The sequence below is a fragment of the Xenia sp. Carnegie-2017 genome, unplaced genomic scaffold (assembly GCF_021976095.1).
Source record: "Xenia sp. Carnegie-2017 unplaced genomic scaffold, XeniaSp_v1 HiC_scaffold_6, whole genome shotgun sequence".
NCBI classification, from domain to species: Eukaryota; Metazoa; Cnidaria; class Anthozoa; order Malacalcyonacea; family Xeniidae; genus Xenia; species Xenia sp. Carnegie-2017.
The window spans coordinates 19,293,970-19,312,057 of NW_025813526.1; the positions used below are offsets into that span (position 1 = coordinate 19,293,970).

Below are 18,088 nucleotides of genomic sequence, written 5' to 3' on the forward strand. Positions count from 1 at the left end.
TTACTTATGATCAATAAAGACACTGTAGATACAACAGTAAAGGTTGCAATGAAAGTAAACCTTAAAACAGTTAAACATGATCTAAACTATAATTCTAAAAGCTCACTTTGTTGCATGAATCAACATTTCCCAAAAATAGATTCGGTTGCGTTCTTTCTCTGTGTAAATACATTCTTCCTGTTTTAAGTTTTCTTACTTATAAAAGAAATGGTTTGTTGTATACAACTATGAACATTTTGCTAGACACACAGAGATTAGTCAAAAGTGCCGTCAGCAAAGAAGGGAGGTGATGCATAATTGAACATGTGCCCACCCTACATAAATTTTACAAAATCCCTTTTTTCATAGACAAGTATAGTTTATAGAAAATTCAGCGTGCTACATGTAGGAAATGTTCTCATATTATTCTGCCTCCCCATACTTTTGAACAGACTTTACTGTCCTTTACCATGCAGCTTATTGTCAATAGTTAGAAAGTTGGTGTATCAATTTAGATATGATTTCTCGTGCATGTTTAGTCATACTTTATCGAGATGCTTCAGTAGCAAAGTTGTTATGTAAAGTTAGTAATATAGTTTCAGAATCTCACTTTACTTTCGAAAAGGCACCTACGTTTTAGAAATAAGACTTCATACTTGACGACCGTGTAGACAAAATTATGCTTGCTTTAGTTCTTTACATGTCACATATTTTACAAAGATAAGAGATTTAATATAAATAACGCGGCCACATACATATCAGTTTGGTGATGATAATTCATACCTTATTGTTACATCAATCTTTTATCCATGTGAGTTTTGTTACATAAACACATTTAAATAACGAACGAAGATGAAGAGTGAGTCAGGATCTCTTTCAACAAACAGTATTATAAAACATTAATGACGCCTATGTAGAACATTCTAGTTATATAACTGAGTATACATCACTGACTAAAAACAATTTTTATTGAAATAAAAATACATAAATAAGAACCTCATGCAGAGTACATAATAACATTGAGATTAGTCAAATTCCAAAGGACTACTGCTAAATCTTATAAAGTTTCACAAGTTTTAACTAAGGAATAGAGAATCATCTATCTAAGACAAGATTTGAATGCCAATGATTAAGGCACGATTTTTGCAACTGTGAATGGAGTTTTTTCCATCATTGATGAAAAATTTCATACATGTATATTCTTGCATAAATCAGTTCTTATTATAAAAAACCTTTGTTATTTAATAAACCATTGTAAATTACGAATACGTGGCAAACATCAATTGCACGCAATTATATTTACTTATGATCAATAAAGACACTGTAGACACAACAGTAAAGGTTGCAATGAAAGTAAACCTTAAAACTGTTAAACATGATCTAAACTATAATTCTAAAAGCTCACTTTGTTGCATGAATCAACATTTCCCAAAAATAGATTCGGTTGCGTTCTTTCTCCTGTGTAAATACATTCTTCCTGTTTTTAACTTTTGCTTATTTTTCAAGTTTTCTTACTTATAAAAGAAATGGTTTGTTGTATACAACTATGAACATTTTGCTAGACTTACAGAGATTAGTCAAAAGTGCCGTCAGCAAAGAAAGAAGGTGATGCATGATTGGTTATGTGCCGCACCCCGTACATTAATTTTTACAAAAATCACCCCTTTTTTCCATAGAAATGTATAGTTTACGAAGAAAAATTCTGCCTCCTACATGTAGGAAATGTTCTCATGTTATTCTGTCTCCCCCATACTTTTGAACAGATTTTACTGTCCATTACCATGCAGCTTATTGTCAATAGTTAGTAAGTTAGTGTATCAACTTAAATATGATTTCTTTTAAATGTTTAGTCATACATTATCGAGATGCTTCAGTAGCAAAGTTGTTATGTAAAGTTAGTAATATAGTTTCAGAATCTCGCTTTATTTTCGAAAAGGCACCTACGTTTTAGGAATAAGACTTCATACTTGACGACCGTGTAGACAAAATCATTTTTGCTTTAGTTCTTTACATGTCACATATTTTACAAAGATAAGAGATTTAATATAAAGAACGCGACCACATACATATCAGTTTGGTGATGATAATTCATACCTTATTGTTACATCAATCTTTTATCCATGTGAGTTTTGTTACATAAACACATTTAAATAACGAACGAAGATGAAGAGTGAGTCAGGATCTCTTTCAACAAACAGTATTATAAAACATTAATGACGCCTATGTAGAACATTCTAGTTATATAACTAAGTATACATCACTGACTAAAAACAATTTTTATAGAAACAAAAATACATAAATAAGAACCTCATGCAGAGTACATAATAACATTGAGATTAGTCAAAGGACTAGAATCAATGAGAATCATCTATCTAAGACAAGATTTGAATGTCAATGATTAAGACACGATTTTCGCAACTGTGAATGGAGTTTTTTCCATCATTAATGAAAAATTTCATACATGTATACTCTTGCATAAATCAGTTCTTAGTATAAAAAACCTTTGTTATTAAATAAACCATTGTAAATTACGAATACATGTCAAACATCAATTACACGCAATTATATTTACTTAGATACTCAATAAAGACACTGTGGATACAAGAGTAAAGGTTGCAATGAAAGTGAACCTTAAAACTGTTAAACATGATCTAAACTATAATTCTAAAAGCTCACTTTGTTGCATGAATCAACATTTTCCAAAAATAGATTCGGTTGCGTCTTTCTCTGTGTAAACACATTCTTCCTGTGTTTAAAATTTGCTTATATTACAAATGTTCTTATTTTTAAAATGAAGGGTTTGCTTAATACAATTAACAGCATTTTGTTAGACTCACAGCGATTAGTCAAAAGTGTTGTGAGCAAAATATAGAGGTGATGCATGATTGGGCATGCTATCCCCCCTACATAAATTTTCACAGATTCCTATTTTTTCCATAGACAAGTATGCTATTTCACCTCTCCCATACCTTTGAACAGGTTATGCTTTCCTTTACCATGCAGCTTATTGTCAATAGTTAGAAAGTTGGTATATCAATTTAGACATGATTTCTCATGCATGTTTAGTCATACTTAATCGATATGCTGCTTTAGCTAATTTGTTATGTCATTAGTGTAGTTCTAAAATATGGCTTAATTTTTCTAAAATTACTTTCTTTCAAAAGTAAGACGACCGTGTGAACAAAATTATCCTTGCTTTAGTTCTTTACATGTCACATACTCAACAAACGGATGAGAGATTTAATATAAACAACGCCACCACAATATTATAAAACATTAATGACATCTCTTTAGAACATTCAAGGTCTATAGTTAGGTGTACATCACTGACTAAAAATAATTGTTATTGAAATAAAAATACATAAATAAGAGCCTCATGCAGAGTACATAATAACATTGAAATGAGTCAAATTCCAAAGGACTACTGCTAAATAATATAAAGTTTAACAAGCTTTAACTCAGGAATAAAGAATCATCTTTCTAAAATAAGATTTGAATGTGAATGATTAAGACAAGATTTTTGAAAGTTTAAATCGATTTTTTCACTTCACTAATCAAAAATTCCATACATGTATATTATTGCAAAAGTCAGTTTATATTATAAAAAGACCTTTGTTATTGAATAACCCATTGTAAATTATCAACACATTTTAATTATCAACTGCACGCAATTGTAAATACTTATGATCAATAAAAAAACACTATACATATAACAGTAAAGGATGCAATGAAAGTAAACCTTAACACTGTTAAACTAATATATGATCAAAAGTATAATTTTGAAAGCTCTGTGTTGCATGAATCAACATTTCACAAAAACAAGATTCGGTCTCGTTCTCCCTCTGTGTGTAAATACATTCTTCCTGTGTTTAACTTTTGCTTGTTTTTTAAATTTTATTATTTCTAAAAGAAATGGCTTGTTGTATACAACTATCAACATTTTGTTAGACACACAGAGTTTAGTCAAAAGTGGCGTCGGAAAAGAAGGGAGGTGATGCATGATTGGACATGATATTCCCCTTAAATAAATTTTCACAGATTGCCATTTTTTCCATAGACAAGTATGCTATTTCACCTCTCCCATACTTTTGAAAAGGTTTTGCTTTCCTTTACCATGCAGCTTATTGTCAATAGTTAGAAAGCTGGTATATAAATTTAGATATGATTTCTCATGCATGTTTAGTCATACATTATCGAGATTCTTCAATAGCGAAATTGTTATGTAAAGTTAGTAATATAGTTTCAGAAACTCGCTTTACTTTCGACAAATTACCTACGTTTTAGAAATAAGACTTCATATATGACGACCGTGTGAACAAAATTATGCTTGCTTTACTTCTTTACATGTCACATACTTAACAAACGGATGAGAGATTTAATAAAAACAACGTGACCACATATATTAGTTAAAAATGGTGATCATAGTTCATGCCTTATAGTAACATCAATCTTTTATCCATGCACGTTTTAATACATAAACACATTTAAATAACGAAGATGAAGAGTGAGTCAGGATCTATTTCAACAAACGGTATTATAAAACATTAATGACATCTATGTAGAACATCTATGTAGAGACAGTTAATATCAACATTCCTCACGACTCTACTCTGACCTGGACGATTTACATCTACAAACACGTAATTACCGTCAATGACGTCATGTGATATTTGGTTTAACAGAATTTTGTTAGTTGTAATACAGTATTGACCATGAACTAACCATACAGCATTGACCATGAACTAACCATACAGCATTGACCATGAACTAACCATACAGAATTGACCATGAACTAACCATACAGCATTGACCATGAACTAACCATACAGCATTGACCATGAACTAACCATACAGAATTGACCATGAACTAACCATACAGCATTCACCATGAACTAACCATACAGCGATGTACTCATAGTTTAGTCTGATAAATTTTGTGATTTGTTAACATTTTATTTTTTACTTTAGTGATGTTCAATAAGTGAAATTGGACAAAAGAATTTAAAACCTTTTGATTTTCCCATTTTATCATACGTTTTTTAGAATTTGGAATCTCTGTTCATGGATTTTGATATAAGAATTCAATGAAACATTTTTTACTAGCGTTGATTTATCTCAGCAAATAACTTTAGGAAATTACTGCATGTGTCATGTTTTTCATACATTCGTTTGCCGAGGTATTATGGTGGGCACTGGGGGTGTCATTTGCGACGCTCAGTGTAAAGTCTCTCATCCCCACCCACCCCCAACGTTCCCCCTCTCTTTGTGACGTCCTGCCATTTGCCTCAAATATTTCATTTACATAATTTCCGTTGCCTATATTGGTAAATTTCCTTGTTTTGTCTTCTTTTGTGAACTGCTTCAATAATACTGTCGTGTATCGTGGATATTTTTTACATGTAGAAAACACTTTGTATTTTCTCATAACTTTCTTGATGCTAGCATGGGTGGTGAGAGTTGATATGTGGTGATATCAAGCGATCATAAGGTACTCGTATATACATACTTTGTTAATATCTAATTATTTTTAATTATTTTTCTAATTGTCCGACAAATAAAACTATTTTTTTTACATGTTAGTTCAGTGGAGATTATGTTGAACTTGGCAAGTGTAGATATTACAAAGCAAGCAATTATTGATCGCTTGTTGGATGGAGTAAAGCAAGTTAGTTTTAAAATATTTGTACGTAGTTTAAAGTTCGAACTTGGAACTTGTAATTTCGTTTCGTCTTTTATTGTATTGATTTTACTCGAATGATTTGGTCGACTTGAACCTCGTCGTTTCTTTAGTGTCAGGTACGATTTGGTAGTACAACCGAATTGGCTTCTGAGAAGGATAGCAGGTGAACTTGATATTTCTTCGATTGCATTGTATTGTATTCATTTTATTTCATAGTATAATCCTTATTTATCATAATCTTTGTATTTATGATTAATTACAGAATCTCTTGTCTTCGTGAGCAATGGAACATTGTTCTTCAATTTGGCATTAAATCCACAAAAAAGATAAATTCTTTAAGGTATCTTCATCATCCCTCTCTCAATTCAGTCAATTTAAAAGCCATTCTTAAATAATTTGTTTTCATAATTACTATGTTCATCAAAGGCAGGTGTTAATGAGATCTGAAGGTCAATCTGTGTTCTGGCTATTTATCAAGGAACATCTTAGCTCTAGTGAAATAAAGACATATAATTCTTTACATAATGTAATGACAGATGTTGGTAGAGGTTGGTCAAGTTTTTGGTTTCTAAATGATTCTAGGAATGTTTGTGGGTAAAACCTTTTTGTATGCCATGAATTTGTTCTGACATTTTTCTTTCTATTTTTGATATTTATTTGACAGCTCAAGCATGGCTTAGGTCTAGTTTAAACGAGCAATCACTGGAGAAATATCTTCATAGCTTCATTGGGCATAAACAATTGCTTTTGTAAGTTTGATCTGCAACATTTAAGAAAGAAATATTGATCTTGGCTTGATAAGCTATATGATTATCATAACCAATGTATATTGTGATATAGTAATGGAGTTTTCTTTTCACAGTAAGCTGTTTATGTCAGAATAATTATACGATGTGTATTTGTTTTAATTTCAGTCAGTATTATGAGCAAGATGCATTATTATTGGATGATGAACGATCTAGTATGTTACCAATGATGGCTGCTGGTAAGAATAAACTTGTTTATATTTCTATAATGGATTTTTTATCATTCCTTGTTTCTTCTTTAAGGCTTAAGTTCAATTCTTTTTGCAATTGACATTGACAAAGCTGAGTTTAACTCTATTACTGTACAGGTATGCTGGAATGCTATTGATATTGTTTAAAAATGAATCTTTGCAAATAGAAATGGATAGTAAAAAAGTGGAAGCTATGAATGTACTTTTCTTTAACTACTTGAATTTAATTTAATTTTTAGATTCCAGGCAATATCAGCCAAGCAGTTTCTCGTCCAACATCAATATGGGCTGTACCATCACCAATGTATGCAACGTCAGGAGCTCCTGGTGAAGTTTGTTAAATACAACATTTTAAGAAAATAAAGATTTGATCTGAATTTCATTTTTCTCTCCTGATCAAAAATATCCCTTTTATCCCTAATTATCCCTACCATTCATCTCATATATTGCTAATCTTATCATTCCTTAACCACACATGTCATTTATTCCTTGTAATCCCCCAACCTTGCGTTCTCCTTAAACTTTATTATCCCATTATTACATGTCTTCATTTATCCCTTAACTATACCTGTTGTTTATTCATCCCTTATCATCCCTTAACCGCGCGTCCTCATTTATTCTTTATCATACTTGAACAATGCGTAGTCATTTATCCTCGCGCGTCTTTATTAATTTTTAACTTTTATCTTTCTTTTGTGTTTCAGAAAAAGAAAAGAAAAAACGTAAAAAAAAGAAAGCAAACATTGCTCAAATTGAAAATGTTGAATTCAAAGAGACGGAAGAAGGAACTTCTACTGTCAGTTCTCTTGGTAGTTCTTCCACGACAACGACTGCTCACGATAGTGCCACGAGTTTTACCCGAGCGGCATACGACATATTACAACGTAATACTGATTCTCAGGTACATGCTCGTGGTAACCATTCTTTCACTAAAAGGCCTGACGATTTTCTTGAAATGCCAAAGAACTCTCAGTTGGCTTATTGTTCGAATTCTGAGAATTCAAGTCTTTCTTCCACAATGGCGAAAACCAACGTTGAGAACAAGGAGAATGAAACAGATGAACAAGTGGTTCGATTAACAAAGAAAAGCCAGGAAGTTCTGCATCTTAAAAACGAGTTTAAAACTGCGAATGATTTGAAAAAAAATCATTCTTTGACAACATCCTTGCAATCAGGGCATTACACTGACTCATCGCTCTTGTCGGAGGAAGAAGTGTGTGAGCCTCTTGTTGATATGAACAGCGGTGTATCTCTAATTCCCGTAGTTTGCCCCGATGACGATAAAGGAGTTAGGAGTCTAGCTATGTCAGATGAAAATGAGCGATTTACTGTTGCACCTGAGACGTCGCGACATTTAGTTCATTCAATAAATGATTCTCCCGTTTCAAGGTTAGAAGATACTTCATTATTTTATCGACAAGAATGTCTAACGAGTTCACCATTTTAACTGAGGTGGTAATTTATGTTGTTTTCAGTATTTACACTGATGAAGACGTCGAGAATGATGCAAGTTTAGCAATTGGGGCAACTGTTGCAGCGATATGTGCCACACGTGATGGTAGCATAGAAATTAATGATTACTCAGGATCGTCATTGGTCAGAACCATGGGTGATGGTTGTATGAATGTTAGTTAACTATGCTTTTATCTTTTTAGGGGAGGGTAGGGTAGAAAGCCATGTGTAAATATCTTTGTTATATTTAGTTCGTTATATTTGGTATGTTTTCGTTCTTTAGCCATCAGAGGGATATCCATCAGGCAAAGAAATGACTTCAGGTTTGTGTGTTTTTTCTATTCATGTATTTAAATGGTTTTTATTTCTTATATCTTTTGAAAAAATGTTTTGGGAATGGGAGAGGCACTTTTGCCTCAGGTTCTCAAACTATAAATGGGCTATTAGCGGGTAGAGTTAGTTTTATATATAGAAATATTTAGTGCAATTGGATTTTACTATTTGTATCGTATTTGCTTTGCTTGTTTGGAGACATCCGTCAAATTTCATCATGTGAACTGAATATTTGTATGTGTGAATAATTATAATTTCATGAATATCAATAAATACGTGGTTTTTTCTTCTTGAAGAGGAATTAAAACAGGCGATTGTATCGATGATGTTAAGAAAAGATGAAGTTGAAGAACGTAACAGGTTGTATTATCGTCCTTCGTTTAATATTAACATTCCATTCGAATATACACTATTTTGCCCTGATTTTTCCTTCTATCATCTTTCCTGTAGATCATTACAACAACATTTGGAAAAAGAGATGATGAAGTCAGCTTCTCTTCGTCTTCAATTAGAAGATTTAAAAAGAGATATGTCGTCGAAAAATGAAGAAAATTGCGTCGCTCTTAACGGCTTAAAAAGGTTAGGACATTGAGAACTCTGCATTTCCGTTAATCAAAGATGTCTGTTGACCTGTTCGTTTTTGCTCTTTAGTGAAAATGATTTGCTCAAACACCAACTAAAGAAATACGTGGGTGCTGTTCAATCGTTGAAAAGAAATGACATTATGGAAGAAGGTTTACTAGAGGGATAGTTTATCTTTAAAATAGATGTAGAAGTCTAAGATATTCGATAATCTTTTGTGTAGCTCCAGAAAATGAAAGACTTTCTTCTATCATTCTTTCTCCGGAATCTGACGTCGACGAAGTGAGGTATTTACCGTAAATTTGTAGCAAAAGTGAATCAACGGCGTTGAATTTCGTTCCTTTTTCTTGTAGAAAGGAAGAAAACAAAGATTTTGAGCGAAAGTTGATCCAAGTAAGATTTCCATTAAACCATAAAACTTTTACAAAACGAAACATTTGCCTTAAAAGGTTTTCATGTATCATATGTTGCATGAAGATGAGCCGAATTTTATTTGATAGAAAGCTCTTTTATACGATGCACACGATGACTTTAAGAAATATGTAATACAAGAAGATATTTTGACTTATGAAAACTGAGGATAAATAACTGAAATGAAATCGTGATATATGTTTAAAAAACTCGCCATTCTGAGTGATTTCGCTTTTCTTGTTCATGTCTGGGGAATTTCATGGTGATGACGTCATGGCGTAAGTTGTGATGAAATGTTGTTTATCATGTTTAAAGGTCGCTGATATGCATGGCGAACTTATTGAACTCAATGAAAGACTACAAAAAATGTTGAACGCTTGTGAATGTCAGCTAAGAATATTAAAAGAAGAGCTTGTCAATCTTAGAGGACCGGTATGTTCAGTAAAGACCCGTGTGTTCATTATAGTACAATAGATGTACAATATTGATCGGTATGTACAATATGAACTGTTTGGTATGAATATGAAAAGCAGTAAATATTCTTTTGATTTTCTAAGTCTTTCTTAATAAAACTACGTATCTTCGTATGTTCTAGCTTCCTCAGGACAATAATCATGATGAATGTTTATATTTGACGGAGTTTGGTCCAAATTTCATGTCTGTCAATACTCGTCCTTTAATTAACATTTGGATTCCATCTGTTTTTGTACAAGGAAAGTCTCCAAACATTCACCATTCATATCAGGTATAATTTTTTCCATATATTTATCTCTAAAAAAAGTAAATAACTCTTCCGATGTGATGTTGATGGTTATCTGGACTAGATTAGGGATAACTAGGGACTACATTTCTAGATTTATGATCTATATTTAGTATTTTCCTCGTTTCAAATACATCACCCTTGAGAAAAGTGTTTGTGGTCATCGTATTTAAAAGATCATGTCGTAGTTTAAATTTACTGCTCAAATATTTCACTTTTCATATGTATATGTTTAGTGGTGTTGAGAAAAAATCACAAAACTACAGATTCATCCCGACAAGCCTGTTTCGTGACTGCTCACTCTTCAGGGATTTTCCTTTAATCACGAAACAGGCTTGTCGGGATTAATCTGTAATTTTGTGATTTTTCTCAACACCACTATATATTACGCTGCTCTCGGGCATCGAGCACTGTTTTATACGGAGAATCATCAAATATAAACTTCCTATATATATGTATATCATCTGCTCAGTGGTCCAGTTATTGTCTTCAATAAAGAATTTAACATTGTTTACTTCACAAGGTTTATATCCGTATCAAAGACGATGAATGGAATGTTTACAAAAGATACTCGGATTTTATGCCCTACATAAGAAGGTTTTAATAAACATCAGTATTTTAATTTTTTAATCATATTGTTTTGCCGTAATGTACAATCCCTTCCTTTTCCTTTTTATGCACAGACAAGCAAGCAGTTTAAACCTGTTGCACAATTCACGTTTCCCGCGAAGAAAATTATTGGAAATCGTGACGTCAATTTTGTGGAAACACGTCGAAAACAATTGGAAAATTACTTGAGAAAATTGATCAATTTTAGTCTGGGTGCTGTTCCAGAGTTAGGTGAAAATCCTTGCAAGAGTTCTTTGTTCAAATATTTTCCATTTTTCATGTGAGTAAACACGAGATCTTTTTCTTGTGAGTACACACGTGATCTTTTTCATGTGAGTAAACACGTGATCTTTTTCATGTGAGTAAACACGTGATCTTGTATGAGTGTAATTTATTGTTCAATATACAGAATATTAAACGATTTTTCAAACGCAAATCAAGCATGAATACATTTTAGAGGACAAATTAAAACGTTTGTTTTAAATTTGTCTGTTTCGCATTATTGATATTTTTTTAAGAAGATATTTTCCTGTTTGCACTGGCTTATGCAAACCTCGGAGACGTTTGTGAGAACTCTTGAGCATATGCAACACTCTAACTTCGGTTTTGGGCTTGCACTGATCTGCTCTCGAGTTCTCCCAAAGATCTCCTCGTTTTGCATAAGCCCGTGCAAACGCAGTAAAATCTTTTATTTCGTAATAATACAACACAAAGAACTCAAACTTTGGCTTGTTTTAAAAAGAAAATCAAAATGCTACTACCTATTATTTCATGAATAGTTTATCAATTTTTCTCTAAACTTTCAGCAAATATTTTACAGGCAAACTTCAACGGTATCATCTGTTTCAACGACGACAACGACAAAACAAACTGTTCCTTCTGCATATAATGGTTAAAAGGTAAAACTTGTAGGATGTCTGTCGAAAAAACAGAGCATAGAAATTGTATAAGTTATATAGTATATATATAACATATTGTATAGCTCAGTATATATAAATATAATATGTCTACAAAGTAGAAGAATTTCCTGATGCATCAACTTCAAGGACTCTTTATTGTATGTGTTGTATACAGATATAATTTGTCAGTATTTGCTACTATATAATAGTACATCATACTGGGTTTTAACAAGTTAAAACATAATATTTAACTTGAAATGAAAACAATCGTATATTAAATACATCACACGAAACGTACTATGCTATTAAATGTTGTGCTATCTCAGCACGATTTGATCAATTTACATATCCCGCGTCACCCGGCTCTTGCTGGCGAATGTTTATACGACTTGACACGTGACGAATTTTCATCAATACGTCATATGACGTTTTGGCGATCTTTCCCGCGCTATGTGTAAAGAGATTTCTTGCTGAAACAATCTTTATCGTAAGTATTGCGTAAAATATTTCATTTGTAAGTTTCAAACTATTACAGTGAGTAATATAACCTTTTTATTTCAGAAGAAGCGTAATGCATACAGTCGTTATTGTAAGCATTGTACAAAATTTCTAAGAATAGGATTTACTACTTCCTACATGTATGTATTGTAATATGAAGATGTCTTCAGCTAAACACGAAACGTTATTGTTGTAAAATTATACAAACATGAATATACATACCTTCTCATAATATTTTTCTATCCAGTTCATTCCTTTGATGTGTGCAAAACTAGTTTGTCAGCCTTCATTTACCATTGAAGACCTTTGTATAATTTCAATGTCTGTCACTATGCCAAGCCCACAGGTGCATGGAACATTGTTAGCTACGTTGATGCAAGCACAAAAGATTTTCCTTCATTGAAAATGTAATGCACTAGTGAGGTTAGCACAGTGATTGGGTTTCGAAATTTTACAGTAGTTTAATTTCCAAACGTCGTTTTTATGTACACCCTGTAGAATGCTAATTAAAATAGATGAAATGTTAATGCTAATAAATACAATAAGAAAATGAGATGAAGATAACAATCTAGAGGGTTTATCAAATCATTTTTGACATCAGTGGACCTTTAGAATTTGCATGATTCAGCTGTAGTTGTTCCCCAAGGAGACTTAAATGTTTGGGATTTGCTATTTGCTGTAGCTGAAGTATACGTTTTTATTTATATTGTATTAAATTGAATTTACCGCTCTATGGGGATTAATTACTTCAAAGTGATGAATCATGCAAATTCTAAATTTCACAATGTACAATTGACGACACACCTAGTAAATGACCAATCAGAACACAACACGTTTACAACACACCTAGTAAATGACCAATCAGAACACAACACGTTTACAACACACCTAGTCACTGAACAACCAGAATACAACACGTTCGTGAAACTTGGGCCATAGTCTAAGACTAAGAACGTGTCATTTGAACGTGAAAGTCTGTAGTTGCACGAAGAATAGTTAGCCGAAGTCAAAATTTTTCCACGGTGAAATATCTCTTGGAGTGCTTTGAAAAATATTCAGGTAAATGTGTTGTTTCAAGTTCTGTTGCATTGAGTAAACATTGAATTGGGACACTGCATGTGATGTTCATTAATGCAAAGTGCAGTGTGGCCTTCCCATAAAGTTTCCGTCTTAGTAACTCTTGTTTCCTCTATGCTCTATTTTAGACACGGACATTCTTCTCTTAAACGACAATTAGTCATCAAATGAGATTGAGAAACAACGAACAAATGTTGGTGTATTTACCATGATGGTGGACTCCACAATTAAAGAAAGTGGTTATTGTTCACAGCGGTTGAAGAGAATTGTGGCTGTTGTCGACCAGTTCCTCGACGCTCATCTAAACATAAGAACAAAATACAAATCTGTGATTTGGTTGAAATTCTTCTTCCCTTGAACTACATTACTAGTAAATAAAATGCTCAATGTAAGTATGTTATCAATGTTTTTCATTTATGGAAGTATAGTGTCAACTGACATTGGCTTCAATTGTCCTTTGTAGAAACCTTCTGATCAAGAATGGACAATATACGTACTTTAATGAAATCCTCTGAACAATGATCAAGAATGAACAGCATACTTTAATGAAGTCCTCTGAAGAATTCTCAAGAATGAACAATTTACTTTCATAAAGACCTCTGAACGATGGTCAAGAATGGGCAGTGTATTTTTATGAAATCCTCGGAACAATGATCAAGAATGAACAGCATACTTTAACGAGTCCTCTGAAGAATGATCAAGAATGAACAATATACTTTGATGAGCTCTTCTGAACAATGATCAAGAATGGACAATATACTTTAATGAACTCTTCTAACAATGATCAAGAATGAACAATTTACTTTACGAAGACCTCTGAACAATGATCAAGAATGGCCAATGTACTTTGATGAGCTCTTCTGAACAATGATCAAGAATGAACAATATACTTTAATGAACTCTTCTGAACAATGATCAAGAATGAACAATATACTTTGATGAAATTGAAAAATACGTGACTTCTAATGCCCTAAAGACCATCTCTACATAGAATGCAAACGCTAAACACTCTTCTGGAGTAATGCAGCCATCAGCCTAACACCTGTTTCCATGGAAAAGTCAATATTATGACCTTTTCTAAAACATTTTCCTGGGAGTTTTCCTGCTAACATCACTACTGGTCAATCAATCGCAATGATGGAGAAAACCACGCCACTATCAAATGCCCAAATTTCAACATTACTTAATTGAAAATGTTTGTACTAAAAACATGGAATTTCTTTAACATGAAAATAAAAAACCTAAAAATCCTAATTTTCTGACTGGCTGTCGATATTTCCGATTTAATGCCGTAGACGACATGCACAGTTGCAAGAAATGGTCAATCTTGTTTCTGTGCTTGCCGTCGTCGACATAAAAGCGGGAATGTTTGTCAGGTAGCCTGAAAATTGGATACGATGGTTTCACCATCAACGTTCTGAATTCTTCAAAAAATTATTTTGGGCTTTTTTGTGGCTGACCTTGCTCATTATCCGATCGTTTCATCTTCACAATTGGCATAAGATTTGTCGTTCATCGTAGTCTGCCGTCGAACTGCCAAGGATTCGTCGAAAACCGTAAGTGTAATAATAATAAACCTTTTATTTAGTTAGGCCTGTTAACAGGTCAAATCTCTAATATAATTCGGGCAATAGCCACAACAAATCCTGGTGTTCAGTATATTCCACTGTAAGGCTATTTTTTTAATGCAGGAATGCAAATAAATATATTTAAAGAAATTTCTATCTGCATTTTCAAAAATAGTCTTGATTAAGAGGTAATAAAAGTGTTCTTTTGGTTAAAATAATCCAATAGTGTTTATCGGTGCTGCTTTAGTTATTTTTAAAATTTGTGTCTTAGTAAGCGTGAATTTGTATCAACTATTTCAAGTCTGTGACTGACATGCAACAATTGTGTTGTTCTATATAATTTACCTTCGAAAAACCTCTGTGTGAATATACTGCTTTAAGGAGCTACGCATGATCGCAGCGGTTGTTGCCTCGCAGAAGGATAGGCAGGACCATAGCTTAGAATCGGAAATGCAAGTGAAGTTTGGCCCAAGGAAGGCAACTTCAACTTGGGGTTAGTGGGTACAAATGGTACCTTAGCGTAGAGGATGCAAATAGCATCTGTAAGAAGACCTTTGAAGACTGGATCAAGCGAGCAAGGCCTATTGAAGACCAAGGGAAGATCGTGGTTTTGGTGGAAAGAAAAATATCTCTCCCCTAGTACGGTAAGAGCATGCAGTCGTTGTAGTTGTCCAATTTCATGAACGGCATTCTACATTGACTATTAAGGCACTCCTGCATGGATCCCCTATAATGCATGAGTAGTTCAACCCACCCCGGTTGGAGGTCGCCCGTAGGTGCAACATGCACTAGGTTAAGTTAAGTTAAGGGCATGATGGGTTACCTCCTTCAAGGGGCATTCCTTTTCAGGGCGGAATTCCGGTGCCATGCGCAGGTAAGAAGTTTAGATAGCTTAGGCATGCGCTGTAGTTGCAGCGAGTAGTTGCTACGCTTAGATAATGAGTATGAGGTTAGAACCTTTATAAATTTAAAGGATGAACTCAACTATCAAGAGAAATGACTAAATTTTTCAAAATCTTTCGAAGGAAACTTTAATCTTGTCAGTCATTTTCAAATCGACAAATTGAAACTCAAATAGTCTTCAGTTTGTCAAGACATTTACAGTTTAGGAGCGGCGTGGCAATTACTGTAAATATAAAAATGGATATGTTGTTTTCTTATTAAGAAAACTTCATTCCAGGGAATTTCGATGCGGCAAGCCACAGCAAAAACAGGCCTAAAAAAATGTTTATTACACCAGGTCTAAGTATGCGGAATGGCTTCATATTAACCAAACTAACACGAAACATAGTTTTAATAAAAGCACATTGTTTGTTTTCTTTGATGGTTACCATGAAGACAAACCGCAGACGTTGTCACATATGATACAAAATAGTTACAGGATGGTTTCCATGTTCACCATTCGCGTTGCTATCTAGTCATCTATGTGATAATTGTCAAACTAAAACATAACTTAAATCAAGCGCTGCCGGTTGTTTGGTTTAACCATCCACGGTCCCTCAGTAACCAAACTCAACTTGTGCTTCTTCAAGTGTTCTAAATCGTTTCAAAAAAATGTTAAATTTCGTCTGTCTGCTTAAAATATTTTGAAATACATTTATCCAATCCATGTCATGCAGCAAGCGCTTGCTCCAACTTTAAGCGTTAGTGGCACCGGGAGCGCAAAGCACTGAATGAAACAGTGCAAAATAGGGACTGCTAAGGTGGCGCTAGGTGCGACTGATTCGGATGTGGATTAGATAAGAAAAACACACGTTAAAAGACATTCCCATCCAAATTACAGGAATATTGGCTGCAGCATGGTGGTGGGGTGGTATGTATGGTATGAAAGGTGTACCCCTTGGAAATTATAGGAACCTGGAATATGGTCATAGGCTTATGGAACTGGGTAAAAAATTACTGAATGCATCAAAGAATATGACCAACTAACAGGATAGTATTTATTTAACAAAATTCTGTCATTCCAATATACTTTAGTATGTTTGTAAATCATACAATAAAATTACTACTTGGTTATAACATAAAAGCAAATTACTTTAGAAATAAAGTCTAAAGAAGAATGTCAGATTCAGGACATGGACAGTTCTAAGTTCTACTTAGGATGATTCCTGGCTGTAGAGTAAGGTTATTGACTAGATATCAGTAAAACTATAAATAGACAATTACCATTACATCTTTAGGTTCATTTTATCTCACAAAATGCAAATTGCAAACGTTTTATTCACTACCAAAAATACCTTCTGAGGGAGCTGACTTGGCAGGTGGAAGCCTTGCTCCTACGGTCTATGGGTTAAAATAGGCTTAACATAATTTAGAAGTTACAATTTTCTTTGAAACACGTAGCTACCAAAGTGTAACTGTAAAGCTTTGTCATATTCCAGAGTTTCATAATACAACACACCCAGATTTTCTAAAAGACTTAACGACATCAACCTCACTAGTCCCTAACGATTGTTTTCGAATTTCCAGAGCTTTTTCAAGAAACTCTATAGCTTTGTCGTAGTTTCCAGTTTCATTATACACATTACCAAGATTGTTTAAAGACGCAGCGACATCAACATGATTTGGACCTAGCAATTGTTTTTAATATCCAGAGCTTTTCGTGAAGCTCTATAGCTTTGTCGTAGTTTCCAGTTATAATATACACATTATCAAGATTGTTTAAGGACGCAGCGACATCAACATGATTTGGACCTAACCATTGTTTTCGAATTTCCATAGCTTTTTCGTAAAACTCTGTAGCTTTGTCGTAGTTTCCATTTTTTTTAAACAACAAACCAAGATTGTTTAAAGACGCAGCAACATCAACATGATTTGGACCTAACGATTGTTTTGAATTTCCAGAGCTTTACATGAAATTCTATCGCTTTGTTGTTGTTTCCAGTATCATTATACACATTACCAAGACTGTTTAAAGACGTAGTGACACCAACATGATTTGGACCTAACGATTGTTTTAATTTCCAGAGCTTTTCGTGAAGCTCTATACCTTTGTCGTAGTTTCCAGTTATAATATACACATTACTAAGGTTGTTTAAAGACGCAGCGACATCAACATGATTTGGATCTAACGATTGTTTTCGAATTTCCAGAGCTTTTTATTAAAATCTATAGCTTTGTCGTAGTTTTCAGTTTTAAACAATAAACCAAAATTGTTTAAAGACGCAGCAATATCAACATAAATTGGACCTAACGATTGTTTTAAATTTCGAGAGCTTTTCATGAAACTCTATAGCTTTGTCG

General features: G+C 33.4%; 2 protein-coding genes, 1 long non-coding RNA gene and 1 pseudogene across 6 annotated transcripts in view; 3 read left to right on the plus strand and 1 right to left on the minus strand.

Annotated features, from left to right (window-relative positions):
* LOC124456693 (eukaryotic translation initiation factor 3 subunit D-like) overlaps positions 1–18,088 on the plus strand; it is a 77,068-nt gene that overhangs the window by 34,629 nt on the left and 24,351 nt on the right. The window lies entirely within an intron of this gene.
* Positions 1–18,088, plus strand: part of LOC124456682 — a 68,551-nt pseudogene that overhangs the window by 19,903 nt on the left and 30,560 nt on the right.
* LOC124456701 (sorting nexin-29-like) lies at positions 5,322–7,318 on the plus strand. Of its 4 annotated transcripts, none has more exons than XM_047007075.1 (9): positions 5,338–5,467; positions 5,560–5,644; positions 5,770–5,822; positions 5,922–5,999; positions 6,086–6,207; positions 6,330–6,408; positions 6,574–6,644; positions 6,709–6,773; positions 6,896–7,318. In XM_047007075.1, the coding sequence occupies exons 2-9, from the start codon at positions 5,573–5,575 to the stop codon at positions 6,995–6,997; spliced, it is 642 nt and encodes a 213-aa protein (XP_046863031.1). In that variant the 5' UTR covers positions 5,338–5,467; positions 5,560–5,572; the 3' UTR covers positions 6,998–7,318. The 4 variants fall into 4 exon arrangements, with proteins under 4 accessions (XP_046863032.1, XP_046863031.1, XP_046863029.1 ...); XM_047007073.1 differs by having other exon boundaries at positions 5,342–5,467; positions 6,324–6,408; XM_047007074.1 differs by having other exon boundaries at positions 5,371–5,467; positions 5,565–5,644; positions 6,324–6,408.
* LOC124456736 overlaps positions 11,568–18,088 on the minus strand; it is a 38,659-nt gene continuing 32,138 nt past the window's right edge. Inside the window, exons 2-4 of the long non-coding RNA XR_006952425.1 lie at positions 12,423–12,702; positions 12,001–12,150; positions 11,568–11,720 (exon numbers count right to left, since the gene is read on the minus strand). This is a non-coding gene — a long non-coding RNA (uncharacterized LOC124456736). The remainder of the gene's footprint in view (positions 11,721–12,000; positions 12,151–12,422; positions 12,703–18,088) is intronic.